The 27728-nt window shown below is 34.4% G+C and overlaps 6 protein-coding genes, 1 long non-coding RNA gene and 1 other non-coding gene across 10 annotated transcripts; 4 read left to right on the top strand and 4 right to left on the bottom strand.

Moving 5' to 3' along the window:
* Positions 1–578: 578 nt before the first annotated feature.
* Positions 579–716, bottom strand: MIR167a. Its single transcript, NR_141612.1, has one exon. It is a non-coding gene; the product is annotated as a microRNA ath-MIR167a precursor (primary transcript).
* A 3422-nt stretch (positions 717–4138) lies between these two features.
* Positions 4139–4661, top strand: AT3G04325. The gene has a single exon (NR_141086.1). It is a non-coding gene; the product is annotated as an other RNA (long non-coding RNA).
* Positions 4662–7855: 3194 nt separating this feature from the next.
* DMC1 (DNA repair (Rad51) family protein) lies at positions 7856–11110 on the top strand. 2 transcript variants are annotated; one of them, NM_113188.3, is made up of 15 exons: positions 7856–8064; positions 8234–8316; positions 8732–8823; positions 8917–8988; positions 9078–9116; positions 9229–9286; positions 9370–9415; positions 9493–9538; positions 9698–9759; positions 9861–9927; positions 10011–10103; positions 10190–10258; positions 10343–10421; positions 10530–10696; positions 10796–11110. In NM_113188.3, exons 1-15 carry the CDS (start codon positions 8048–8050, stop codon positions 10838–10840), a joined length of 1035 nt encoding a protein of 344 aa, NP_188928.2. In that variant the 5' UTR covers positions 7856–8047; the 3' UTR covers positions 10841–11110. The 2 variants fall into 2 exon arrangements, with proteins under 2 accessions (NP_188928.2, NP_001327749.1); NM_001338602.1 differs by lacking the exon at positions 10796–11110 and having other exon boundaries at positions 7968–8064; positions 10530–10749.
* A 206-nt stretch (positions 11111–11316) lies between these two features.
* AT3G22870 (F-box and associated interaction domains-containing protein) lies at positions 11317–12558 on the bottom strand (the record flags this gene model as incomplete). The annotated part of the gene is made up of 1 exon (NM_113187.1): positions 11317–12558. One exon carries the CDS (start codon positions 12556–12558, stop codon positions 11317–11319), a length of 1242 nt encoding a protein of 413 aa, NP_188927.1.
* A 2981-nt stretch (positions 12559–15539) lies between these two features.
* On the top strand, positions 15540–18134 carry TIF3C2 (eukaryotic translation initiation factor 3 subunit C2; the record flags this gene model as incomplete). The annotated part of the gene is made up of 3 exons (NM_113186.4): positions 15540–15569; positions 15664–17286; positions 17370–18134. 3 exons carry the CDS (start codon positions 15540–15542, stop codon positions 18132–18134), a joined length of 2418 nt encoding a protein of 805 aa, NP_188926.4.
* A 183-nt stretch (positions 18135–18317) lies between these two features.
* AT3G22850 (aluminum induced protein with YGL and LRDR motifs) lies at positions 18318–19978 on the bottom strand. The gene is made up of 4 exons (NM_113185.4): positions 19522–19978; positions 19005–19245; positions 18798–18918; positions 18318–18697 (listed from the first exon to the last, which is right to left on the bottom strand). Exons 1-4 carry the CDS (start codon positions 19719–19721, stop codon positions 18513–18515), a joined length of 747 nt encoding a protein of 248 aa, NP_188925.1. The 5' UTR covers positions 19722–19978; the 3' UTR covers positions 18318–18512.
* AT3G22845 (emp24/gp25L/p24 family/GOLD family protein) lies at positions 19964–21550 on the bottom strand. 2 transcript variants are annotated; one of them, NM_113184.5, is made up of 4 exons: positions 21200–21550; positions 20758–20944; positions 20532–20639; positions 19964–20371 (listed from the first exon to the last, which is right to left on the bottom strand). In NM_113184.5, the coding sequence occupies exons 1-4, from the start codon at positions 21413–21415 to the stop codon at positions 20238–20240; spliced, it is 645 nt and encodes a 214-aa protein (NP_188924.3). In that variant the 5' UTR covers positions 21416–21550; the 3' UTR covers positions 19964–20237. The 2 variants fall into 2 exon arrangements, with proteins under 2 accessions (NP_188924.3, NP_001327224.1); NM_001338601.1 differs by having other exon boundaries at positions 19979–20371; positions 20532–20944; positions 21200–21523.
* Positions 21551–23118: 1568 nt separating this feature from the next.
* Positions 23119–24383, top strand: ELIP1 (Chlorophyll A-B binding family protein). The gene is made up of 3 exons (NM_113183.4): positions 23119–23486; positions 23573–23671; positions 23816–24383. The coding sequence occupies exons 1-3, from the start codon at positions 23343–23345 to the stop codon at positions 24158–24160; spliced, it is 588 nt and encodes a 195-aa protein (NP_188923.1). The 5' UTR covers positions 23119–23342; the 3' UTR covers positions 24161–24383.
* The last annotated feature ends 3345 nt before the right edge of the window (positions 24384–27728 follow it).

Here is a 27728-nt window from a genome sequence, read left to right as displayed (position 1 = left end):
CTCCGGGCAACTGCTATATATAAACTCCAAAAATCTTTAGTCGAACTTATATAAACTACATATGTATCAATAGTGTACAACTTCAGTTTCAACTTCTTCCCAGAAACCCTAAACTAACATAAGCCAAAAAAAATAAAAAAATGTACATGAAAGTCTTTTCTTAAAACAGATATGAGTAAAAAGAAGAACTAGGAAGTCTATCTTGAGATCCCCAAAAACGTAATTATAGATAATTAACTGAATTTGCTAAATTCCATAATCTTTGTAAAAAAAACAAAGCTCCTCTTTCCTAGCTTCATCATAAGAAGATTTTCATATTTATAACCCAAAAAAATATACTCAATTTGTCAAAGACCAAATTAGGGTTTCCTAAAGTCATGCAACTCTATAACCCTAACAAAACATAAATTCTTCAGATCCACATACACACAACAATATAGTGAAAATTCTTATGAAAAAGAAATATATATAGCCTCAGAAAGAGAAGTAAGCTCACAAAATCAGACTGAAGATTGAGAAACAAAGTGTCTTGAAAATCAAACTAAAAAAGATAGAGAGAAAATTTAGGGTTTATAGAAGGGTGCGACAGTCAACGGGTGAAACTGCGAACATGATCTAATCGAGACTGATCTCTTAACCATCGTCATGAAACACAACAAAGGATAAAGAAAGCTAATTAGATCATGCTGGCAGCTTCATCAGATGCCGGTGCACCATAGACTTCACCGTAGCAGATCAAGAAAGAGAAAGAGAGATTTTTCTGTTCATCAAGTGAAGAAGAAGACGAGTGTTTATATAGAAGGGATAAGGAGGAGAACGTGAAGGAGAGAGATAGAATAATGTTTTTGAGGGATCAGTTTCGGAATTTATGGAGAGTTTAAGGGTCGAAAGTGAAATAAAATCGAGAGAAAGAAAAAAAGAACGAGTGACAAACAAAAGGCGTTAAAGAAAAGTGGTCCAAAGTAGAACCGTGAATAAAATTGAATAATGTCACGCCGATTCTCCGAGCCTCATGCACTTCTCTAATCTCATCATCTTACAGAGACAGATTAGTTTTGTGTGTTGTTTTTGCTTGTTTCTGTAACTCTATTAATTACTTCTCTACTACATTGATGGGGACCCTCTTTTTTTCTTTCTTTCTTTCTTTATTTTATCTTCTTATTCTTGGTTTTTGGAAATAAAGTTTTGTTTTGATAACCAATAATTCCAATGAATAATTATTGATTGTTTTCTATTATATAATGTGATTAATGTTCTAGAAGATGTTAGATTTTAATCGGATGTGCATGTAATAACATGTTGTGTAAAATTTCTACCACTTTGACTTGTTAATCAATGGATGAATTTTCTGTTTTTATACTTTCATATTGTAAATTACTATGAAAATTGTTAATATTGGATATCAAACATTTACCTGAAAAGATTGGACGATTTGTAATTTTGCATCCGGTCTTGATTTAATTAAGTTAATTTAATTTCATTCATAATAGTACGAAATATATGGTTTATTTATATTAACTGTTTAATTATATATATGGTCAGAATTATGGACTATATTTTCTATGTCGGAGAGAAAAAAATGACAGTTTTCTTGTTGTCCTATTTGATTGATACTAGGCTTTATTAGACTCATCATTAGGTTTAATATAGTTTTCAAAACTCCACCGCTGAGACATTATCTTTATGATTCATATTCAATATTATTAAGACCTAAGCCATGAAAAAGTGAGGTTAACACATGCATAAAGTATAACCTACGGGAACTCTTAGACTATATAATACTATGTGAAGCATTACATTTTTTTCTGGCCTCAATATAAACTAATCGTGCAACTACTTTATAACTCACTTACATACCAATAAATAACAGTTTAACTCACACAAAAAAACATTAAGAATTTTTGTGGAGATATTTTTATAGTTTTTATTTATAAGACGTTATAGAAATTTTCTTAGGAAAAGTAACAAAAGAAAAACCTTGTATGTGAGTGGTATTATAACCAATACATGTGATACCTAAGTGAGCTCATATGGAATATTCTCATGATATATAAATGAGATTTATATATTTTTTAATCTCTAATTATTGACTCAAGTGCCAGTCTTTGTCACAAAAATATTTTAGTTATCTAAAAGTGACATATATAATTATCTATGTACATACAGTATCCATGCTTAATTACCGACTTCACATGTTTTACGGCCATTTGTTCTTGTAATTTACCACAATGCCAATTACCGCTGGTATAGTGATTAATAGCTCTAGACGTTACAACTTTTTTTTTTAATATAGAAGATGTAATAAATAAAGTATCTGAAACTGGTGTTATTTAATTATTTATTGCTGTAAATGTATAGAAAGAAAAATTGAATAATAAAACAACTTTCCTCAAAAAGATTCCTTATCACTAACAATGGGATGATACCATTTCTATGCAAAAACTACCTAAAATTCGATAGGTTCTGGGCAAGCTGTTGGTTTGTGACAGCTACGCGATATTGCAAGATATTGAAAATTATTGATATGGACAATCTTTGACAACGACTTTTTGTATTTGGTAGAGATAAAAAGAAAAAAATCTGATTGGTCTAGAAGTTTTTTCTATTTCATTGTTCCTTTTTTTTAAGGTTTTAGTTTGGTACCAATAAGTCAAACAACACTAACTGCAAAAGTAAGGGTAAAGATGTTTACTCTTATAAGCTTCAAGCTGCTGAAGTAAAATTTCTAGTTTAGTGATTTGTCACGGTCTACTCGAAACTTAATCCTTTAAATTTGTTAATGATTTGACTTTTTTGCGTAAAAGAATTAACCTATATTGGTTTAATCATACTTCATCCGTTTCCTAATAGTGAATATATAAAAGGTTGAAGAATTTCATCGTACGTAGTGATAGTGAACTATAAGCTATGCTATATTTTTGTACGAAACTTACATAAACAAGTTTAATTTTGAAGCGATATTGTTCGTGTACTAAAGCATATGTACGTTAATTCCTTCTTCTTTTTTTTTGTTAACACCGTTTATATGAGACAAAATCAGCTATGAGATTACTCGTGTATCAATTCTCTAATTAATTAAAAATAGTATAAATTAAATAATATAGTTCGATACACGAATATAATTGCGAAGAATAGGCATACAAATTTGTCATACATGTTTCGATATGGCTCACGAGGAGGCTGATGTAACAGTTTGATGTATACGTATGCAAATTGAGAAGTACTTGATCAGACCTATATATGTGATGCTCGAACTTATCTTTTTGTTTTGGATCATCTATCGAATACAATGGTACTATAATTTAAATGTTTTTTTTCTTCTTTTTCTTTAGTATCAAAAGCAACGTTAGATGCTAAATAAAGAGTTAGTTGATTGTGATGACTGATAGTCTGATAAAATCATTAACTTTGCACCCGAAGTCAAATAAAAGTGTTCATATTTATAAATTCCAACCAACGTTAATAAGCCACACCTAATCGGTGATTGCCAACAATATTATAATAAAATTAAAAAAACTACGACTAAAGTTAATTTGCTATAATTTTGTGGTATGTTTTAAAAACAAAGTTCTTTAGTTCTAATATCATGAAAATTCAGTGTACTGTAAAATATGTAAAAAGGTTTTAGTACAGTTCTTTTTTGTATATAACGGCAAAGTTCAATACATATTTTACTATTGAATTTTTTTTATAAAAAAATAACAATTGCTACCAACTTTTTGAAGCATATTGATCGCAACTTAATTAGAATTCTTCTTTTTTTTTCTTGGAAGATTAATAAAACCTAATTTCAATGTGGAACAAATAAATGTAGAAATATTGTTATCACAAACTAATATATGATATTTTTTAATATTTTCATATATACTTTTGAGATTCTGATGATATAACAGTTTTCATTAAAATACAAATTGTCGTGTACTAATTTTTCTTTTGTTCAAGTATGTGATAAAAATATGTTGCAAATTGCGAGTTATTATAATGTTACAAATATGTAGAGAGAATACATGAGAAGAGTTAAAAGAAGCATGCTTAAGCCAACAGAGAGTGGATCCAAATGTTGCTTTCCAGCTTTATACAAACGTATCACCCACATTACTGCCACTGCTACATATATTGAAGGAGAGAGAGATGATGATCATAATGATAAATCGATGTCGATGATAAATTGATGATGATGGCTCCGGTATGTGTACCCTAGGAGTTGTAGCTAGCTAGCTAGGACCATGTATATACATACATACATATATTAGTGTTTTTTGTAACTTGTACGTACCTTACATAGAGTATGGAGTTTACTAAAACGGCAACGTTTGGTGGGGGTAGTGAATTCGCAAGTGGGGATGAGTCTATGTAATAGAAGATGCAACATGCAAATGGTCCCCTTTCTGTTTTTATTTAAAGAAATGAGTGTTTACTGAGGAGGAAACATCCCATTTATAGATTCACACCCATAAAAGCAAACCACTTCTCCTTCTTTTTATTTCCCCATGATATTACTTCGAGAATATTTTGAAAATTTGAAGTGTACATTTAGAGATTGTGTACTTTGAACACTCATGTCAAATGCATCTAAATACATAAACTCCAATTTAAAATAATCGTCTAAACCTAGAGTGCCATTTGTTTAGCCATTTGTTGGTCTTCATTTCTCATGCTTTGATTACATGTACCGGTTGATTCATGTGAAAAATCATGTGCATAAACTAAGAAATAGCTAGCACATAAAATTTTGATTTAGGTTGGATATTACTATGTTCACTTTAAGAGAAAAAAAACTTATGGCAAAAAGTGATGATGGTATATGAATATGATAATCAAAGTGCATATGTGAAGTGAGAGGCAACTGTAGAGTAATATAATAAAATCCAAAGAAAATTTTTAAATATGAGAAAAAATTATATAAAAAGGTTCTTTTGTAATCCACTTCTTTTGATATAGGGAGATTCGTTGAGCATCCATGTGCTCTTTCAATCGACACTATTCTGTCTGTATCTAGCCAACCACATATACCTTTACACTAGAGAACTTCGATGATTCTTTTTCAAAATCAATGTGATATAATATAATTAAGCATATATGCATAAAAAATGAAGAAGAATGGTAGAGTCATGTTACTTAAGGTCATGGTGTGTAAAAACATTGATACTTTACAATATATGAGTTGTGAAGTGCTCTTAAAGTTATAACATCCGGTTCTACGTATTGACCTAGAACTAGAAGAATCGTTTTTTAGTCCAAATCAAATCAAGTCGGTTCTTTATCAGTTTTGTTGTATGTGAATTAATTTGAAAATATTAGCTATGATCTTAGCTTGGGTTTTTGTTTCTAAGGGTTAAGGATCATATCTCTTTGTCAAATGACATGTGGTCTATATGTCATGAATTAGGCACCGCTATCTTTTACTATTGATTCGACGACATTGGGACTCCTCACTACACTTATCTTAAAAAAACTCAAAGTTGGTGTTAATGGCTTGTCACCATAAACTTTCATGAGCTCTAACAAATTAAACTTGAACTTGATCAGGTCTCACAATATATACAATTTCGAGGGATAAATATTTCAAAAGGATAATATGATAGTTGGTAGAAATGTATAGTTTCTAGTAATAATAGAGATCGTTGGTTAAACTCCCCAACTTTTTAAAATTAATTTGATTAGTGGATCCGCAAACAAATATTAGATTGGGCCTATATGCATCTATATTATTTTTATTTTTCTGTAATTTCAGTAAAATGGGCCTATGGTCCTATATGCATCCGAATAATTAGTATACTGGGCTTATGGGCCTATATGCATTTGATTTTATCGATAAAATGTGAGTCAAATGTCTAATGTGCGCCGTTATGAAGTGCAAGTGGCTAATTTTTTTCAGGGAATGTTCCAATATAAGACACTTTAAACGTAAGTTTAGACAATATAGACACTTTCCAAGTTAGAGGCACTTTTCCTTCTTTTTGAAGGAAAACTTGACTTTTATACCTCTTAACTAAACAATCGAAAACAATAACTAAATATATATCTTAACCAAACAATTAAAAAAATAAAAGAATTTAGATACGTAGTTATTAATATAGACCATTAGATTGAAAAATAAAAATTAAGATCTATGGCTGAGATTAAAGACAATAAATGGATTAATTTTTTGATGTTAAAATCTGATTAGAAAAAGGTATTTCTCTTCGTCTCTAGAACTAAATCTCTCTCTCTAAAAAAACAATCGTTTCTCCCTTTCTCCTTCCTGAAGATCGTTTTTTCATAAATCCATAGTAGTTTAAAAACGAAGCAGAGAGATGTTGAAAATCGTTTCTCATGAAATTAATCGATTATTCTCTGTGAAGTTCTTTAATCCACACAACTTTCCTCATGAACATGATAATAGTAGTAAATGGAGGTTTTTCCTATGGTTACTCTAGACGAAGGAGGATCTCCTTGTGTTGGACAGGTTTGTGATTTCTTTCCATGGATTAAAAAAATTTGATTGTTTGTTTATGATGAACGATTCTTTGGCTACGGAAGAGTGTCATGGAGTTCTGGCGAATTCTTTGGCTATGTTTGGTGATTTCGTTTTTAATCAAGTTGGGAATCAATAGGAAACAACTAAGCATACAACATAGATTAGAAGAGATATCAAGATGGATCTAATTTAAGTAAGATTTGGCGACTAATTCTAGATGATTAGGGTTATTTGTGATTTATTACAAGGCATTTGTGTTCTCATTGATTTGGCGAGTAATTCTGTATGACTAGGGTTATTTGTGTTTTCTTAAAAAGAATTTGTGTTCTTGTTGAAATCTTGTTCATTGGAATTATTTGTGTTTGGTAAATCTTCATTGGTGGCTAAGGATGTGTTTGTAGCTCTTACGGCGTTTGTTATTGGTGATGTCCATTATGGATGGCAAATTATGGATGGCACATTATGGATGATGAATCATGGATGACATATTATGGATGACGCATCATGGATTGTATATTATGGATTGATATGGTGAGATTTGTAAATCTTTTGGTCTTACATGTTAAGAGTAAAAGATGAAGAATTGGAGAAGCATGTCTAACATCCTAAAAACAAGCTATATGCGGTTGATTTGCTACAAATAATTTTTTGGTATCCATAATAACAAATCCATTTAAATATATCCATTCAGAAACCTTTCTACTGATCCGTATCCATTCTATATACCATGTCAATAATAATAGGAGATTCGATTAACCGTGTTTTGTAAAGAAACCAAAGTTCCATGTCCATAAGGTTTTGAAGGTGGAGGTCTCTGCAAACTGAAAAAAAAATCAACAAACAATTTTTTGGTGTCCATAATAACGAATCCATTTAAATATATCCATTCGGAAACCTTTTTACTGATCTATATCCATTTTATATAACATGTCCATGATAACAGGAGATTCGATTAACTGAAATCTCGATGCTACGTAGATGAAACGAGTTTGACACATGAGAGAGAGCAAAAATCAAATCAAACCGCCATTGTTGAAGAAGAAGAAGTTTCTTCTCATTTTTTACAAAGATGAAGAGAGAGAGAGGTGAAGAGAGAGAGAGAGATGAAGAGAGAGAGAGAGAGAAAGAGAGAGATGAAGAGAGAGAGAGAAAGAGAGAAAACGTGGGTTAAGATAATATTTTAGTTAAGAGGGTATTTTAGTAAAAAAACATAAAAAAGTGCCTAATCTTTTGAAAGTGCCTAAACACAGAAATAGTTTTAAAAAAGTGTTTAAGAGTGTAATATTCTCTTTTTTTCACCTAGATTCCTTCTATTGACCGTCGATAGACGGATGATAACTATGACGTGGCATTATCGCAGCCATCAAACAAAGTCATGTATAACAAAGAAGAGCACACAAACGAAAACAAATTCAGTTGCGGAACCCAAATTCAAATCAACGGAATTAGAATCACGCTTTCAATTCCGTAACCCGCCATTAAAAACCTTGAACCCTCGAAGCAAATCGAGCAAAGATTTTCAAATTTCGAATTTCAAAATTCTATCTCTCTCACTCTTCCAAGCTTAGAGACTCTTAGAGCGAGAAAATGATGGCTTCTCTTAAGTAAGTGATTGATCTCTCTCTTTCTCTCTACTACGATTCTTCTTCTTCTTCTCCATTCATCGTTTTGGTTTAAGCTTTGTCTTAAGTTTTGTGTACCTGACTCGCTTCTTCTCGTTTTTATTTTGTTTTCCGATGATCCTGATCTGTTTGTGTTGTTTCGGATTCATAGAGCTGAAGAAACGAGCCAGATGCAGCTCGTTGAGCGTGAAGAAAATGATGAAGACGAAGATCTATTTGAGATGATTGACAAATGTAAGATTTGAATTCGTTTTCAACTTTTACGATTCTTCACTTTTTCGTTTCAAATCTTCATCATCTGTTTTGGAATCGTCTCTGTGTGTTTATCTCTTCTAATTTCGCCCACTTTTGTTTATCTAAACCTCGTTGTTGCTTAATCGCTGGGTCTTATGAAATCAGATCTAGAATCGTTCATCTAATTTGAGGAATGTTCTCGCAATCTCTGTTAGATTTCGAATTTAAGTATGAATCTAGGATCGATATTGATTTCTGAACATGGTTCTCCTTGGTAACGAATAGTTTATGGTCCATTTCGTTTACTGTTTGTGGAATTCGAGTGTATATTAGTGTACATAGTTGTTTGATTTCTGTATCTGGCTAAAATCTCTAGCTGATTTGATCTCGGGACTTTTATTTTTGCTTGTGTCAGTGATCGCACAAGGTATAAACGCAGGAGATGTGAAAAAGCTACAAGAAGCTGGGATCCATACCTGCAATGGTCTCATGATGCATACCAAGAAGGTATTAACCAGCTTATTTAGCTTTGCTCATTGGGTTTATACTATGTAGATGTTGGTTGCATGAGTCGATTGTTTAAACTTATGTTTGATGCAGAACCTTACTGGAATCAAAGGTTTATCTGAGGCCAAAGTTGACAAAATCTGTGAAGCTGCTGAGAAAATTGTGGTAAGTTTAACGTTTCCATCTGTTGTTGCTATATCAGTGTTACTTTCTGCATTTGCGTCATTTTAATTGTCAAACCATTTCTCCTTCAGAACTTTGGATATATGACTGGAAGTGATGCTCTTATAAAGGTTAGACTCATTGTTGCTTGATCCCACTAACAGAACTATTAGATTTTGATATCCTATTCAACATTTCATATTAGATATTGAAACTTACAAGTTGTTTTTTAATTGTTTACAGAGGAAATCAGTTGTAAAAATCACTACAGGGTGTCAAGCTCTCGATGATCTCTTAGGAGGTATGCTAAGTTTTGCTTTAGATTTTTGCCATCTTGATCACACTACTTAAGTTCTGGTTTAATTATTTCACATTTCTTGCTAGGTGGAATTGAAACCTCAGCCATCACAGAGGCTTTTGGGGAATTTAGGTGAGAAACAGCTGAGCCAAGCTCTATAAGTTTCCTGTTAATAGCTTGTATTCTTATAGAGTTTAATTTCACTTCAGGTCTGGGAAAACCCAATTAGCACATACCCTTTGTGTCACTACGCAGGTTGGTTTCTTTCCTACAGTCTCAATATGAAATATATGTTGTCTTGTTTACATTTCAGAGGCATGAGATGAGATTTTACTTTCTTTCAGCATATAAACCATTGAGGTACTCTGTCTCTCAATGTCATTGGTATTCATTTTCTGTATTGATGTATTACAGCTACCTACAAACATGAAAGGAGGGAATGGAAAAGTGGCATACATTGACACAGAGGGAACCTTGTATCCTTAATATCTTATAACAAATCTTCTGACCAGATCTTGTGTCTTCATTAGATTGTTTCTATATTCCATGATTTTTCCTTAACCCCTAAATTTTGTAGCCGTCCTGATAGGATTGTCCCAATTGCTGAAAGATTTGGAATGGATCCAGGAGCTGTGCTTGACAATGTAAGCATTATTAACCTCACATCTTTACTTACTCTCAGGACTGTGACTGACATTCAAAAATCTTATTCATCTTGATATAACAGATCATTTATGCTCGTGCTTATACCTATGAGCATCAGTACAACTTGCTTCTTGGCCTTGCTGCAAAAATGTCTGAGGAACCATTTAGGATTCTGGTAAGTAAAACATGTCTGATAATTTTAGTTTAGTTATCCATTCAAATATGAGTTAAATTAGCTGAGTTTTCTGACCTTGTTTCCAGATTGTTGACTCGATCATTGCTTTATTCCGAGTGGATTTCACTGGAAGAGGAGAACTCGCAGACCGCCAGGTTAAACTTGCCTCCCACAACATTACTTACATTATCATTGGCACAATCTGGCTTTGCTCAATAGTCCCAGTTTCTGTGTTGCAGCAAAAACTAGCTCAGATGCTTTCCAGGCTAATCAAAATTGCAGAGGAGTTCAACGTTGCTGTCTACATGACTAACCAAGGTTTACTTTACACTAGTTTGATATAATGAGATAAAGCATCAATTCTTTTTTTGTTTCTTGGTTGCACTAACTTAGCAAGTATCATCTGTTTCATTTGGTGGTTTGCAGTCATAGCTGACCCAGGTGGTGGAATGTTCATATCAGACCCAAAAAAGCCAGCAGGTGGTCATGTACTAGCTCACGCAGCCACCATCAGGCTCTTGTTCAGGAAAGGCAAAGGCGATACACGTGTCTGCAAAGTCTACGATGCTCCGAATCTCGCTGAAGCTGAAGCCATATCCTTTTAACCAAATCCACACACACACACTTGCTTTGTTTTTGATTATTTCATATAATGCAATGACTTCATTTTTTTCCTTAACTGAAGAAATCACAGTTTCCAGATTACTCAAGGAGGCATTGCTGACGCGAAGGATTAGAGGAGCGAACTCTTTTATATGTCATAATCACGAATTATGTCTGTTCTTAACTTGCTGCTTGTTTCTGCATCGAATCAGACGTTTTAATTAAGTCTTTTTATTCTTAGTTTCTTGTTTACCAAATAAGACGATCATTACTTGATTCGGCTTACAAAACCAATCTATGTATCTGATAAAGCTGCAAACAAAACAACTCTGGTTCGTTTGTAAAAAGACAATAATGGCTTTATAACAAGTAACAAGTAAAAGTTCATTATGATCATTGATTAATCAGTTGCACTGAATAATGTGTTATTCCTCTCCAACTTATTCATCTCTATTTTAGTGGATGAAAAAACTCTTTAAATTTCTCTTTTTTATTCATCTAAGTAACGTAAAATAGAAATGAAAGGGATGAATAATTTTAATCATCTCGTTTTCTCACTTTGCCAGTTTTTTCCTGCACATCAATCGATTTCATAATTGCTGCAAAACTCTCATATTGTTTTGTCTCCTCTTTTGGGTTCCATGGCAATATGATACTTTTCAAGTTCGACAAGTCTCATCATGTTTCGCTTATATCGACGGTTTTCTGAACTGCTTTGTCTTCTCCTTTTGCATCCTGGAGGTTGCTTGATTTTCACTAAACTTGGAACATAAGGACACACATATAGCCAACTATCTTGGTGGGCAGGTTCTCCGAGATCAACATCTCGGACTTGTCCAGCCTCTCCAATGATGAAAACTTTGTCGCGTTTCAACGGTTGCCCGAAAATCACGGCGACTTTGTTCACCTCGTCAATGAAGAAACTCCCTGTACAAGAATAAATCATCGGGCAGTCACGCACACCAAAGGTCAAAAACTTGCTCCACGACACCTTATCGAATTCAATCGTAGTCGTAATCCATACCTCAACAACAACATCGCGACAAAATAAAGCAGCAAGCTTCTCTTCCCTAACACAAGATAGAGTCACAAGACTCTCCTTCATAGCTCTAAACGGCAAAGGCACAAGCGGACCAAACCTCTCACTTGTAAAATCAAAACAGATGATGTGATCAACAATGATAAAAGGGTCTGCGTTCCACTCTGGCTTCCTTTCTTTAGCGCACCAGTAAGTGTTTCCCTTGAGAGAAACGCCAATATCATCAAAAAACCTTATACGCCAGTATGGAGTGACATCAAGAGTTTTCCATAAACCAGAGTCGAAATCATAGATTTCATAGAAAACAAAATCATTGGAGGTATAGAAATAATCAAAAAACCTCAAGAGTTTAAATGATTTCATCATATTATTATTCTTGTAGTATCCGAGAGCGTAACTGAACTGGTCCCATCCGCCTGGGATGTGTGAAAATCTAACTTGGATAAACCTTCTTTGCCCCAAATACGGATTCCAAACAACAACCTTAGTATTATCGTCTTTCAAGATGCATAACAATAAACCCTCGCAATGAAACAACATAGATACCTTTACTTGTTCGTCAAAGCAAGTAAGTTTGCCTTTAATCTCTGTAGATGGATCTCCTCCATTAAAGGATTTGCTCATTAAACAAAGATTGTAATCCATCAACGCGACCATCTGAGACTCCTCTTCGTCGATCTTTAAGCTCCGACTTTTGATTAAAGTTTCCCACTCTTTGCAGGTTAATCGCAATGCTCTCACATATCTCAACGGAATTCTTGAGAATATTTTCTTCTTCAGATCCCTTGGAAGATCGGAGATCGTCAACGTCATTGTTTCAAACCCTTTTCTCTTCCTCTGAAAAATCTCTCGGTCCTTGCTGTGAAAGTAACCAAGTCCTTAAAATTTTAGGGTTTATGTGACAATTAAGACTCGGTTACTTTTTTATTCAATTAATTCTGGTTCGGTCAATTCGGTTTATAGCGGTTTTGTTTACTAGAAAAACTATCACCGCCTTTGTTTTTATTTTTACTTTTTAGTTTCACTTTCGACATTTTTCTTAGTGGTAAATTTCGTTTTTACCTTGGAACTATAAAATCAATCGGTTCTTAGGTTTTATAGTAAGGGAATGTCCCGTAATAAGGCACTTTGGGAAAAAGTTTAGACAAAACAGGCACTTTCCAAGGTTGAGACACTTTTCTTTGTTTTTGGAGTGAAAATAGACCATTATACCCCAAATAAACTGAATCACGAAAAGAAGAATAACCGGTCATTGGTTTTGGTTTGTAATTGTGTGTACCAAACACGTGTAGAATAATGGGTTAATTCGGATCAAATGAACGTGGTAAGATTTGCAGTTTAAATAGAAGTTAATGAGAAATAATGACCGTCCGATCATATAACAATTAAACGGACGAGAAGATGGATTTGTCTGCAAACATAACTAACTTGCGTTATGTTAGGTCTTCAGAGATTGGTTTCACAACATAACTAACAAGACTTTGATAGCAATCTTATGTTTTCTGTAAACAATTAATAATAGAACTAAGAATGTTGTAGTAAAAATTGACTGCTTTTCAGTAATAATAAATATACATGTTCTAGTTATTTAATTTTATGCCTACCTGATTATCCACAACATCGTGTAGATCCATATCTTGATAGAGAGAGATTTTATACTGAAAGATATAATAATGATGTTGTGAAATTATTATACTTTACTAAGACATATTTACAAATGATAGATAGAGTGCATCGATAGACAGTTGTAGATGATAAGAAATACTTCCATTGGAGATAACCCAACTTTGGGATTATGTGTGGGAGATGATTGAGTATGTTGGTCAAGTTTGGAACTGATATCAAATACTAGATCACCAACAAAAAGCGATGCCTCCAATAAGAAGATTATTTAAATATCTATCCAAAAAATACTGTCCAATATTACAAGGACTGTAAATCATAAAGATAATTTAGTGTACATGTAGACCTTCATTTGCTCATTAGAATTTTTTTTCAGTTTGGGGATCTTTCAATGATTGGGATGCAGGAAGCCTCTCCAAAATGTTCTGATTGAGTTGAAGTAGAAATGAAGATGGTCAGAAAAACCATAAGAAACACGACCTTCAATAAGGAAAAAATGTAAGAAAGTATCCAAAAAATCATGTCCAACGTAACAAGGAGTAGACGATTAATAAAATTTGGTACCCCATTGTAGGTTTGTTGACTTGGATGTTCCCACTTGTATCGAAAATAGGATCTGACACAATGTTCCTAACCTAAATTTTGTTTTTAAAGTAAATTAGTCAAGTAATGACTTGCAAACTAAGGTGGGGTTTTAAAGTAAGGAGTGTCCAAACAACAGTACCTTCATGTTTGCGTATGAATGGACAAATTTCTTTGGATGACATCAATAACGATGATCACATGATGTGCAAAAGCAAGTCTAACTGATGTATTCACCCACTCGCCTAAAGAAATTAACAAAGTTAAAAGTTTGATATTATGTACTCTAAGGTTTTCTATTGACTAATCACATTATAATGACCAATTATATCAACACAAATGGATAAGTCAAATTACTCTTTTACAACTTAATACCAGACAATCAATGTTGAGTAGCAGTAAGAACAAAGTTAAATCAATATCCTAATCTGGCCATAGGATCACCTAAAGCTCTAGCATCCAAGCTTACATATTATTTCTTAAATCAATGATTTGATTTCTTCCAAAATGTAAGATTAAGAAATAGAACCTTTATATGGCTTTTTCCTTGAATTATCAAACACCAAGCTGTGCAGTCATGTATGGTCGTGGACAATGATTTTCAATTTTGTAACGACACATACGCTGCAAACAAAATGTGTGGTTGTCCATTACGGATTGTCCAAGTGTTGTAGTCCATATGTTCATCTTCTGTCCAATAGAGAACCTCAAGTACTGAATTTCAAACAAACTGGGCAGAGAAGTTATCAAACATTATCACAGAATTACGAACAAGATCTCCGAAGTCAACATGACAAAACTTTACCTTAGTTGTTCCGAAATTCTTGAACTTTTCTCGAAGTAACCTCAATTGAAATTGAAATTGAGTTTGGACAGTACGAGTTAAGAGATTTTCAGGCAAAGTAAATCCAAATCGATTTAAGAAATTGCAGAGATTTAGAGGAAATGACAAGAGAATTGGGTTTGGTGTTTTACGGTTGAAAGAGCAAACGAGAGTGTAGTGTGAAAAGCAGTGGTGGTGGACAGTGACGGAGGAGATGGATATCCCGTCGCCGGAGTCCCCTTTTCGAGAAATTGTAATTTAGGATTTTTTATTGGATTTGGATTTTTACGATTCTGGAAAAAAAATTTAAATCACAAAGGCAACTACAAAATCGTGGACTCCATAAATCTGAATTGGTTTAGTGAAAATAGATTTGATTTGTTTGGTTATAGAAAACCGACGATACGAGGGTGAACAAGTAATTTTAATTATTCAAAGTGCCTAATGATTTTTAAGTGCCTAATTACGGATAAACTTTCAAAAAAGTGTCTAATCACGTAATATTCTCTTATAGTAAACCCTAATTCGCCTCTCTTCTTAACGATTCGTTATTCTCTAGTCAAGCATCTCCATCGTCTCACATCAATCTCTCCATCGTCTCAAATCAATCAAAGGTAATTTCATTCTTCTTCATCTTTCCTTGAACAAATTTTAGGTTCGAGTTTTTTGTTCTTCATCTATGTTTTGTGTCCCCCCTGCAATTATATCTCCATCGTCTCAAAGTTTTATATTTTGATGTATCAGGTTCTTCTCCTTGCTAACGAAGATGACGACGACTTCTCGTTTTTTCGCTCAGGTTTCTTTCCATAGACCTTTGTTTACTTATCAAAACCTATATTTTTTTGTAACAGTTTCTTAATGCTTTTTCTTTGCTTATGTTTCGTTTACAGAGTGGAAGTGAAAGTGAAGATGAGAGTGACTTTGAAAAAGAAGAGGTTGAGGGTAACAACACTCGTTACCTTGCAGACTTACCTGACGGTGAGATTTGTTGTGGTATGGATACTAAACGTGTGGTTAAGCCAAAAAAAGATAAACGTTTTGAGGAGATGGCCAACACTATAGAGAATATGAAGCATGCCATGAACATCAATGATTGTGTTTACTTGCAAGAAACGTTTGAGAAACTCAACAAACAGATTAGTAAGTCCGTAAAGACTCCGACTTTGTATATCAAGACCCTTGTGATGTTGGAAGATTTCTTGAATGAAGATAATATGAAAACAAAGGAGAAGATGAGTACTAGTAACTCCAAGGCTTTGAACGCAATGAGACAGAAACTGAAGAAGAACAATCTGCAGTACCAAGAAGATATCAAAAGATTTAGGGAGTCTCCAGAAATCGAAGACGATGATGAGTATGAAGAGGAGGTGGTGGAGGATTCTGCTGATAATGTTTCTTGGGAGATGTTGTTTAGTTTAGATCATGAAGAGATAACTTGGAACATGGTCAACAAGAAGTTCAAAGAAATTAGGGCTGCTCGTTGGAGCAAAAGAAGAAGTTCTAGCCTTAAACTCAAACCCGGCGAGACTCATGCGCAGAAGCATATGGACTTGACAAAGATCGCCAAGACTCCTGCACAGAAGGTTGAAATCTTGTTTAGTGTTATTTCAGCAGAGTTTAATGTGAATTCTGGTGGTCTCAGCGGATACATGCCTATCGATGTCTGGAAGAAATGTGTGGTTAACATGCTTACCATACTTGACATTCTTGTCAAGTACTATAACATTGTTGTGGATGATACCGTTGAACCTGATGAGAAGGAAACTTCAAAGCCAGCGGCATACGATGGAACCATTCGGGTCTCGGGAAATTTGGTTGCATTCTTAGAGAAGATTGAGACAGAGTTTTTCAAGAGTTTGCAGTGCATTGATCCTCACACCAATGATTATGTTGAGAGGTTGAAAGATGAGCCTATGTTCTTGGCTCTTGCTCAGAGTATCCAAGACTACTTGGAGCGGACAGGCGATTCTAAAGCTGCTTCAAAGGTAGCCTTTATACTAGTCGAGTCAATCTATTACAAGCCTCAAGAAGTTTTTGATGCTATGAGTAAATTGGCTGATGAGGAAATTGAGGAGGCTAACGAGGAAAGTGGATCTTCTTCTTCTTCATTCATTGTTGTTGCGGAGATTGTTCCTCGTAAGCCTACCTTCGCAAAGAGCAGCAGAGCTATGATGGATACACTTGTATCCTTTATCTACAAAAATGGAGATGAGAGGACCAAAGCCAGAGCAATGCTATGTGATATCTATCAACATGCTTTAATGGACAATTTTGTTACTGCTAGAGACTTGTTGCTGATGAGTCATCTACAAGAAAACATTCAACACATGGACATCTCTACACAGATTCTCTTTAACAGGACAATGGCACAACTTGGTCTTTGCGCTTTTCGGGTTGGAATGATAACTGAGTCACATAGCTGTCTCTCTGAGCTGTACTCTGGGAATAGAGTTAGGGAGTTGCTTGGTCAAGGTGTCTCGCAAAGTCGAGACCACGAGAAGACAACAGAGCAGGTAAATATTGACCTTATAGAACATATTATGTTCTTTTTCATTTTAGTAGAGTCTAATTTCTCTGTTTTTTGTTTTAACTATAGATGCTTATGGAGAGGAGAACACAAATACCGTACCATATGAACATAAACCTCGAGCTCTTGGAGGCTGTTTATCTTACTTGTGCCATGCTACTTGAAGTCCCAAACATGGCAGCAAACTCGCATGATTCCAAACACAAACCGATTAGCAAGAATATTCAGCGCCTGCTCGAGAAAAGTGAGAAGCAAGCGTTCACTGCACCCCCTGAAAATGTACGTGTCCATGTCATTGCAGCCACCAGAGCCCTGATCAAAGGAAACTTCCAAGAAGCGTTTTCAGTTTTGAACTCTCTTGATATCTGGAGACTGTTCAAGAACCGCGACAGCATACTCGATATGGTGAAAGCTAGTATCAGTGAAGTGGCTCTAAGGACTTATTTATTCACATACTCGAGCTCCTGTTACAAGTCCTTAAGTCTAGCTGAGCTAGCCAAAATGTTTGACATCTCTGAGTCACACGTCTATAGTATTGTGAGCAAGATGATGATCAACAAGGAGCTTAATGCAACATGGGACCAGCCAACTCAATGCATCGTCTTCCATGAAGTGCAACATAACAGAGCACAATCCTTGGCTTTTCAGATTACCGAAAAACTCGCGACTCTAGCAGAAAGCAACGAAAGTGCAATGGAGTCTAAAACTGGTGGTGTTGGCCTTGATATGACTTCAAGGAGAAGGGAAAACAGTCAGGACTATGCAGCAGCAGCATCAGACAACAGAGGTCTGAAAATGGATGGCTCAAGTCTTACCCGAGGCGTTTCTGCGTAAAGAGAATGTGGAGAAATCTGCAGGCAGTGTTAACCTTAGGCTCTTACTAAGAGTCTAAGACCTGTCATTATGTTTCATTACAGTTTTAGGTTTTGTTTTGTTACCAAAGGTTGTTTATGAATTGTTATTGTTGGAGCTCATGTTCTTGCAGCTCTGGTTTTATCAATATGACATCATATGCATACACTGGAATCATTAGACGTTTATAAAATATTTTATTCTTAGCTTCCTTGTTACCAAGTACAGGTACAATAGCAATAAGAGCACCATTAGTCCTTAGAATGGCTACAGTGAGAATATCAGGAAAAGAGTAAATCTGTGGAACACAGCCACAGGAGTCCAACAAGTAAAAAATAAAACAAGCCTTTTTCAGCTAGTTCAGATTTGTTTAGACCAATTCTGAACACTCCCAACCCTAGGCATCGCTTCTTTCTTGGCCTCAGAATCCACTTTAAACGTTACACCGCAAACCTCACCCGAACTGTCTACCCTTGGTACCGGCTTTAACTCATTTGATGGATGCTCATAGCTCCTCAAACCTCCAGATGAGGTAAAGAAACATCCTGCATTATGCATACACACAACCACATCCTAATTCATATTTGCACTAGATCAAAGAACAGTGAGATGTCTTCAAAACCCGAAAAACGGCTTGCTACATACCTTTAGGGAATGGCGCAAAGGATTTACCACAACCCTTCTTGACAGTCTCAACATCATCAGAAACAACAAGATGTCCTTCAGCATCGGTTCCCCAGTAGAGAGGAACACTCCCATCTACATCCTGAAACGCGTATAATAATAATAACCTCAGCATTACAATATGCAGAAATAAGTGTCAAATAGTAAAGAAGCAGAATTCAAACTTACCCCGGCAAGGAAGACATTTTGTGTGGAGCAGTCATAGAGCATAAACCCGAATTTGCCTTGAAAATCTCTAACAACTTGTTCAGCTGAATACGGACCACGATCTCTTAGAGTTCTGTAGGCTTCAATCACAATGGTAACCTCTGTAGCTGTTTTGGTTAGTCCATATTGTTGCTTAAGAATTGGAACGTTCTCTATATGTCCTTGGAATATGCAGAACATATCATCCACCACAGCAAACAATCTGTCACACACACAAAATTGTTTTGAAAAAATCACCACCACTTATCTAATCACATCCTTCCAGTTTCAACACATTTTAAACATCACAACAAAGTAGATATATAACTTCATTATTCCATCAAAACATAACAACAGATCGATATCTCAATCTCTCAGATTCAGTGAAACATATCCTAAACTATCTTTGCAAGCCAGTGAAACATTAAGATAGCAAATCTCTCATATCTAGGACAGAAGAAGAAAACATCATCCTGAGGAATAAACTATTGTACAAAACCTGGGAAGAAGAGGGTTCTGTTTCTCGAGAGAGCAAGCAATGAAACCAGAAGATCCGAGATTGATGGTGACAGCACCAGGATAAACAGAGGAGAAATGGTTCGGCAAGAACCTATCTTTAAGAGCACAAACCGATCCACCCTCTTGACCCTGAAGAGCCTCGGGTGTTTTCGCCACGTTCTTGTCGAAAATCGCCAACATTTTCTTCTTCTTCCCGATCACGCACAGTGAAACAGAGCAACAGATCAAAATGGTAAAGTAAATGACTTTAGAATCGTTGAACAGCCACTTCTTTTATAAACAAATGGCAAAACTTCAATACGACTTTTTCGTTTCTTTGATAGAGAGAATCATCGAATTATTCGATTTTTCTTTTCCTCCACGTTTTGCAGATATTTGTATGATATTGTATATTACTTTGACTTTGTTTTTTCTTTCACTTTAGTGGTGGTTTTTATTTGGTATCATAATTAAGGATCTCATATCAATTTGTCTACGATAATAACAAGATAATGATATTCACTAATCAATGAATTCAGAAAAAAGCTTCATCAAGTTCTGCATTAGTAAACTTATAAAAGTGTAGAAACCAAAAACAAAAAGTAAGTCTTTCGCTATTGAAGCTTTTAAATTAACTAACACTGTTTAGGATTGTGTTTTGATCACCGATTCAAACATAAACTGGACACAAGACCTCGCTCTGAGGTTTTGCTATGTTCAAACTCTGTTGTATGCTACCGACTTGCTGAAGAGCTTGCGGATGTAGAGAACTTGAAGTCCACTAGCTGCGGCAAGGAAAATGTACTCTCCTACTGTGTAGAATATCACTCGCTTTCTCGTGCTCTCATTCGCTGCACCAAACACAGAACAATGTTAGATCGTATAAAGGTTGCATCTTTCGCCATTCAATGATGTCTGTCTAAAAACTCATTATATTGTCATACTGCATCTAAGCAAGTTACTCGGGTAATCAAGGGAATGAGGCTTGTAAGACGAATGGAGAAAACTTACTATGACGGTGACGAGTGTCACGAGCTTTCAAATACTTCTGCTCAGCAACAACAGATTCCAAAGCCTCTCTCAACTCAGCTATCTTAACATTTACCGGGTCCAAATGTTCTAAGAACCAAACAACAAAACAGAAAGAACATAACATCACAAAACAGCTCAAGCTCAATGCACAAAATACAGATTGCATCAATGAAGATGATCATACATAAGGGGAATGGAAACGAACCATCTTTGGCTAAGTCATGCTCATTAGGAATATGACCAACATGAATATAAAAGGAGACAGTTTCAGGAGTAGAATAAGGATTGTGGAAACAAAATTTGTACATTCCACTTTTTGGAGCCTTAAACTCAAACTTATCTCCAGATGTTCCCTTTAAAGTCTGTACAATGTTCCCAGCTGGTGACGTCACCTACACAAACACAATCCAATGAATCAATCAACACATTAACCCTAACCAAAATCCAATCCAATCCAATCAAAGATAGCAAATTTCCACAATCCCAACCAAACCCTAAATTGTCACATCCTTACAAAGATCAGATCAGGTCAAAATTAAGCATGAGAAACACCAATTTCACGATAAATCAAACATTGGGATTATCGAAGGAAACGTATCAAAGTTAAGAACTTTTGGGGTAAAAAGGTAAATTGAAAGATCGCTAACCGTGAAATCCAAACCAGGATGATCGGATCCCCAGAAGATATCATGATCGACGACGACGAAGTTACCGGAAACAGTGTCGCCTTCGTAAAGGACGTACTCTTGGACACATTCTTCGTCGTTCACCGTTACAGAGAGAGATGAGATTTGATTGATTGAATTCAATAGAATTAGACCTATCAATACAAAGACATGGATCTTCGCTTGTCGTCTCTCCATCTTTTTTTTTAGATCTTCTTCGATCAAAAAAATTCAGTTTGTTTTCTCGAGAGAATTCGCCGAGTAGAGGAAGAAGAAGAAGACAAAGAGGATTTTATTGCGACTTAGATTACCAAACCGGAAATTAAAACCGGTTTATGACGACACGGGGAGATTTTATTGGTCAACGGCTTTTGGTCATTAAAGAGAGTTAGAGAAAAATATTACTAATTTTAATGTAAGTAAAATACGATCTAAATTATGATTAAATTGATAAAATTTTACTTCAAAAAGTGTTTCAGTGATGTTTGTTTTTACAAAAAATTTTTGATTTTTGTATATATATTGGTTAATGACTTAATGTACGTTTTGGAAGTTTTTTTTATCTACGCCATTGATATGTGTTAAAAAGAATTGACTGTTATGTATGCATAATAATGTCAAGGTAGTTTTTATTTATTTGGTCAATAATGTCAAAGTACTTATATTCTAAGAAATCATTATTTCCGGGAACAAAATCTAAAGAATCATATGTTTTCTTCTTTGTGTTACCATGTAAAAGTGAATCCTTCCAAATTTCCTTAGGTTGAGAATGACAATTCTTCTTTCATATGTTATCAAAGACTAAAATGATCAGAATGTCAATTTGCAGATTTGGTCAACACTACATTAGAAACGAACATATATGAGCGAAAGACATGATTTGGTTAGGGAAGCTAGAGTTGATGGGCCTAATGAGCCCTATACGGCCCGTTATGAGATACGTATGACTGTAAGAGTAAATAGTCTTTTTTTTCTTAACAGTAAATAATCTTTATCTCCATTTAATTGTAAAGTTATTGACATTTTGAAACGACCGTAAATATTACCAAAAAACTGACGGAGTTAGGATCGGCCACGTAGAAAGGGACAAAGAGAGAACAGTCACGGACTCGGCCAGACTAAGTATGGGCCTGTCTGAATCCAAACTCAGCTAAGTTCCAAAAGCATAAAGAGAGATGTGTAATGAAATGAACGTATTCTAGAAACGAAAGCAATGTTATGCTTTGTTTTTGAGCCACATGTTTTTGGGAGATGGAGAGAATCTTTTTTACGTTTTTAACCTAACCCACTTGGCACTTGGCCAAAAAAGTGAGAAGAAACTGTGGCGAATGAGTAGGCCACGCCATGGACTTTGTTCCTTGTCCTTCAAAAGTTAAATTTATGTTATGCGTGGGGACAATCTAAGCAACGTGGTTCCTTTAAATATCGCAGCTTCCTCTTTTACACTTTTGGAGCCTACGTGTTTTGTTTTGGACCGGCCAAATACACGAGTCAGTCAGTTTAGAAATAATTTGGATGTCCAAAAATCTTGGAGATCCAAATAAAATAATTAGCATGTTTTAGTTCATAAGAATATGAAATGTAGATAAACTGTCCATATTAATTTTTCCATAGAATTGGCTTTTTATCGAGGTGATGTACTTAATGACTTTGTTGATTACTACTCGTATAACAATAAAGAATATGATACTATGTGAGACTTATAATGAATTTGGTGTGTGTTAATTAATCCAGTTGAAACAGTTTAATAACAAATCAGAATAAAAATTGTAGTAAGAAAATTTGAACGCTGATCCTTCAACCTAGATAGTGAACCTTTCAAATACTATATGATTCACGTGTAATGTTTTTGACCGTTGGTTATTTTTGTGTGAACTATATTAACTTATCAATATCGAAAGGCTAAATAAGTAAATAACTAAAAGAAAGTTCAGGAAACAACTCGACCTAATGACCTATCATTTCTGATCACCCGTCCTATAAATACATACGTAAGATCATTCGTTACTCATATCAAGCTTCTACACACGATCTAGCTTAAAGTTCTGTAACCTAAGCGATAATCACTTAGCTACTCCAAGTTTCTTCTTAATTTCTCTCACACTAGTAGTTCTAAGCTTTAGAAATGGCAACAGCATCGTTCAACATGCAATCAGTCTTCGCCGGTGGATTAACCACTCGCAAGATCAACACCAACAAGCTTTTCTCCGCCGGTAGCTTCCCTAACCTCAAGAGGAATTATCCGGTGGGAGTGAGATGCATGGCTGAGGTACGTTATTCTCCACTTCCCTGATACAACGGCCATTCATCATGTGACTATGAAATCCTGACCGTCTGATTATTTGACTTTTTCAGGGAGGACCCACGAATGAAGACTCTTCACCAGCACCATCTACCTCGGCCGCTCAGCCGTTGCCGAAGTCACCATCTCCTCCTCCTCCTATGAAACCTAAGGTATAATTTTAGAAGTTTTGATAAACAAGAATTTGTATTTTAATTAATCGGGTCTTAGATATTAAGAACATACAATCTTGAAAATTCATTAAACAAGCTTTATTTGTGAATCTTTGTTAATAACTTTTGGGGTGGTGAATATAGGTGAGCACAAAGTTTAGCGACTTGCTAGCGTTTAGCGGTCCAGCACCAGAGAGGATTAACGGACGTTTAGCGATGGTTGGATTCGTTGCGGCGTTGGCTGTCGAGCTATCCAAGGGTGAAAACGTTTTAGCTCAGATCTCCGACGGTGGCGTCTCATGGTTCCTCGGTACAACAGCGATCTTGACACTTGCGTCGCTTGTGCCGCTTTTCAAGGGCATAAGCGTTGAGTCCAAGTCCAAAGGTATCATGACGTCAGACGCTGAGCTTTGGAACGGACGTTTCGCGATGCTCGGTTTGGTCGCGTTGGCGTTCACTGAGTTCGTCAAAGGTGGGACACTCGTCTAAGGAAAAGAGAGCACGTTATGGGGAGGATGTTTTAATACGATTTTGCCCATGTAATTTCTCTGTAAAGTAATCTGTGTTAGGCCTACTGTGTGTTTTATACATGTGTACTAAGTGACATTTTGAAACTTCGGGTTAAAAACACTTTAAAATTAGTGGTGTTCTATAAAGCTCTACGCCTTCCAAAAACTTTCAGAAATTATAACCATACAATATGTGACTTACAAGGCCAAATTATATTAATGGCCTGTCATCATAATTGCGAACCTAACAAATAACAATACACGATTTCACCTACTATCGAGTTTTACATTTAATGCTCATCTTATAAAAAGAAAAAAAGAAAAAAAATGTTAAGAAAATTCACATCTTTCATTTGCCGACGAAACAAGTGGTGAGTGATCCACTATAGATGATATATAATTCGAACAAATGGTGGATTCAGAAAAGTCTTAGTTAAAAATAAAATCAATATCATTAAGCGTAACTACTAAAATAAAAATACACAAAATATCAAAGAATCTTCAAACTGAATGAATCTCAAATCTTAATGCTGGGGAAGATAATAAATTTACCAACTCTAATTGCCATTTGAATAGATCATATACCGATAGATCTTATATATGTTTAGACATCACTTAAATATCAAGCAAAAAAAAAATTAGTGTATGAAAATCTAAGAATATTTTATCCTGAATACATAAAAAAAAAGGTATATGTAAACACAAACATAATTTACGTTTGAAATAATAAAATACTTTTTCGGTCATCGGAAAAACAGTACATAGAGAGAGGACCAGTGGACAGTGATTAACATTTAAAAAGAAACGAGCATGCGTGAAGTAAAGTAAATGGGCCATATTCCAAATAATTGGGCCAATGGCTTCATTGGAGATCCCTCATTTCCTAAGTCCAGTTAGAAAATATTGATTCTTTACATGTATGCAGGGAAAATAGCTTCCATTGGTTTAGTTATGGATTGTTCTCTTTTGTATAACAATTCTCTTACTAAATGACTTAAGATTATTTTGTTTATACGTTTCACGTGAGATCATAAAAGAGTTTGTTATCAGTAGAATTTATAAGTAATCAAAAGAAAAGTGTGAATCTTATATGGGCAAAATTCAATAAAAAGCCTCTAAAAATGTTATCTAGCAATGAAGTGACTCAGTGAGTCATGAAAAAAAACAGCAGAGCACGTGTATACGCAAATCTTAAATCAACAGACAGAATTTACGTGACTCCCACTTACCAATGTCGTTTGCTTTCTTTTTTTCTTTTTGTCCATTCCTTCTTTCTGCTATTGTTTTTTTTTTTTTTCTTTTTCAAAGGATTTTATAAGTATATTAATAGATTCATGATCTAGTAGTGTATATAACTAGATTTTATTCTCTTAACTAGGTTAATTTATTCATATTTATTACTATTCTAAATGTATGTGGTTCACTATTATACTTTCTATACGTATTAGGGTTTATTTTGTAGATTACCTTTTTTGGAAGGTTTACTCTACACAACAATAAGATTCGATGACAAACATGTAATAAGAGTTTTTTGGCGTGTGATTTAATTAACTAGTATGATATCATGTAATTAAAAAACATATGTGAAATCTAATAATCTATGTTTCAAAAAACTATACCCAAGAAATAAATCAATTATTCCTCTATTTTGCAGAAAACAATGTATAATATGAGTATCTAGTGTATATGCTCAATTTTATAGGTTTAATTACACATCTTGCCGTTATAACAAAAACAAATTAGCCTTTTTGCTATAAAGTGTAACGATTATTATAGGAATAAAATAAACTCTCAAACATATACTATATATGATAAGGCATTTGGAATATGTTTTAGACAACTATCCGCCACTTCAAACATAAAACAACAATCATTATTTTGTTATAACTATTTTTTATTTAACAGTTTTTTTTTTAATGTCTTTCAAATTTTTCAAAATAATTATATTTACCAATCAAATTGTTATACTAGTTAGAATAATCATCACTGCGATGATATTTATTAATCATGCTGTCTCTTAATTAACTGCTAACTTCTTTTTTGATGATCACATCCATAAAAACAGACCAAGCAAATTGGATCTGATGGTACCTATTTCGGGAAATATTCAGACAATGATTATAATGACAAGATCAAAAGCCAGTGGATAGCTTGCTCTTTCCGCAACGCGAGAAATAAACAAATAAATACAACTAAATTAACAAGACCTAGAAGGTGCTTGTGAGAGATCCCACCAAGTGTGAAAATGAAAAGTAAATCCAATATATGAAAATGTAAAGTGTTAAAATGAAAAGCTCAAGCCGTGTTTTCTTTTCGTTTCCCTTTCGAAGTAGACTAAACATATAAAATTAAAACACGGCTCGAGCCGTGTTTTCATGTCGGTCATAATACTTTTCTGACAAATCGAGTCCATCGAATCTATAGATAAATGGATAAGAAATTATGGCTCCGAATGGTGACTGTATTTTGCGGTACGGGAGAAGTGCGATGCGGTTCAAATATTAACAAAAATACATAGATACATATATATATATAGAGATTTTGATATTGTTATAACACTGTTGCGGTGCGGTTTTGGGTGCGATTTTGGTCACTATTCACAGCCTATGAATCGACAAATATCTTAACTATCACTTGATTTTTTCCCTATATTATTAGAGCGACGAGATTTATTTTATGGAAACTCTCAAAATCCATTAGTCCACCACACTATAGGTGAAATTGGATAATCTGATTTCTATCTTGAAATTAGCTGATTACACACATAGCATATAAGGAAATATACAGCTCACACATATACATTATTAAATTTAGAAATATTAAAAAGTTGTTTTACAAATTTGACATTGGGTTTATAAAATTCATTAACCAATTTGTAATTTTAAATTTAAGCCGTGAATATATACTAATTAAAGGTTGAAGCATCATTAAAAGTCATATGGTACCGAACAATCTACAAGACTACAAGTTTATTTAGTTTCATGTTTGTATTATTCAGTGAATTTTAAACTGATTTTATTAGTTCAGACAGTGTAACCATGAACCTGTTTACTTAAAACTGCTTCAATAAATATTAGTAGCTAGATTAATATAGCGTGGGAGAAGAATATGGAGTACACCAATATAGGTTTAGAAAAAATGATGCAAATTAAGGAGATTATTTTGGATGCTGATGTACCAGAATAACGGGCTTCTATGAAGGATCTTGTTCACGAAGTCGAAATGATTCGAAAACTATTCGATCGAACGAATATACAATTCAACTATAGAACTTCTAATCTAGTGGCACGCAGACTGCTTGGAAAAACATGTGATTATCGATTCTAGAGTCTCAAGTTGACAACATTATGTAATGCAAGTTGATTTTCCCACCTTGCAAAACAATTCTCTTTAATGTAACTGAGATATTGAGTGAATAAAAAAAATCAGATCAAAAACAAGTTTAGGCTACTTTTCTATCACCATTTACACAGTCTAATAATCATACAAATATGTCTATAATGAATATGTGTTTTAACAATTTCTATATATATTTTATAGGAATTTAT

This window comes from Arabidopsis thaliana, chromosome 3 (genome assembly GCF_000001735.4).
Source record: "Arabidopsis thaliana chromosome 3, partial sequence".
NCBI classification, from domain to species: domain Eukaryota; kingdom Viridiplantae; phylum Streptophyta; class Magnoliopsida; order Brassicales; family Brassicaceae; genus Arabidopsis; species Arabidopsis thaliana.
This window is presented reverse-complemented; position numbering and strand designations above follow the sequence as displayed.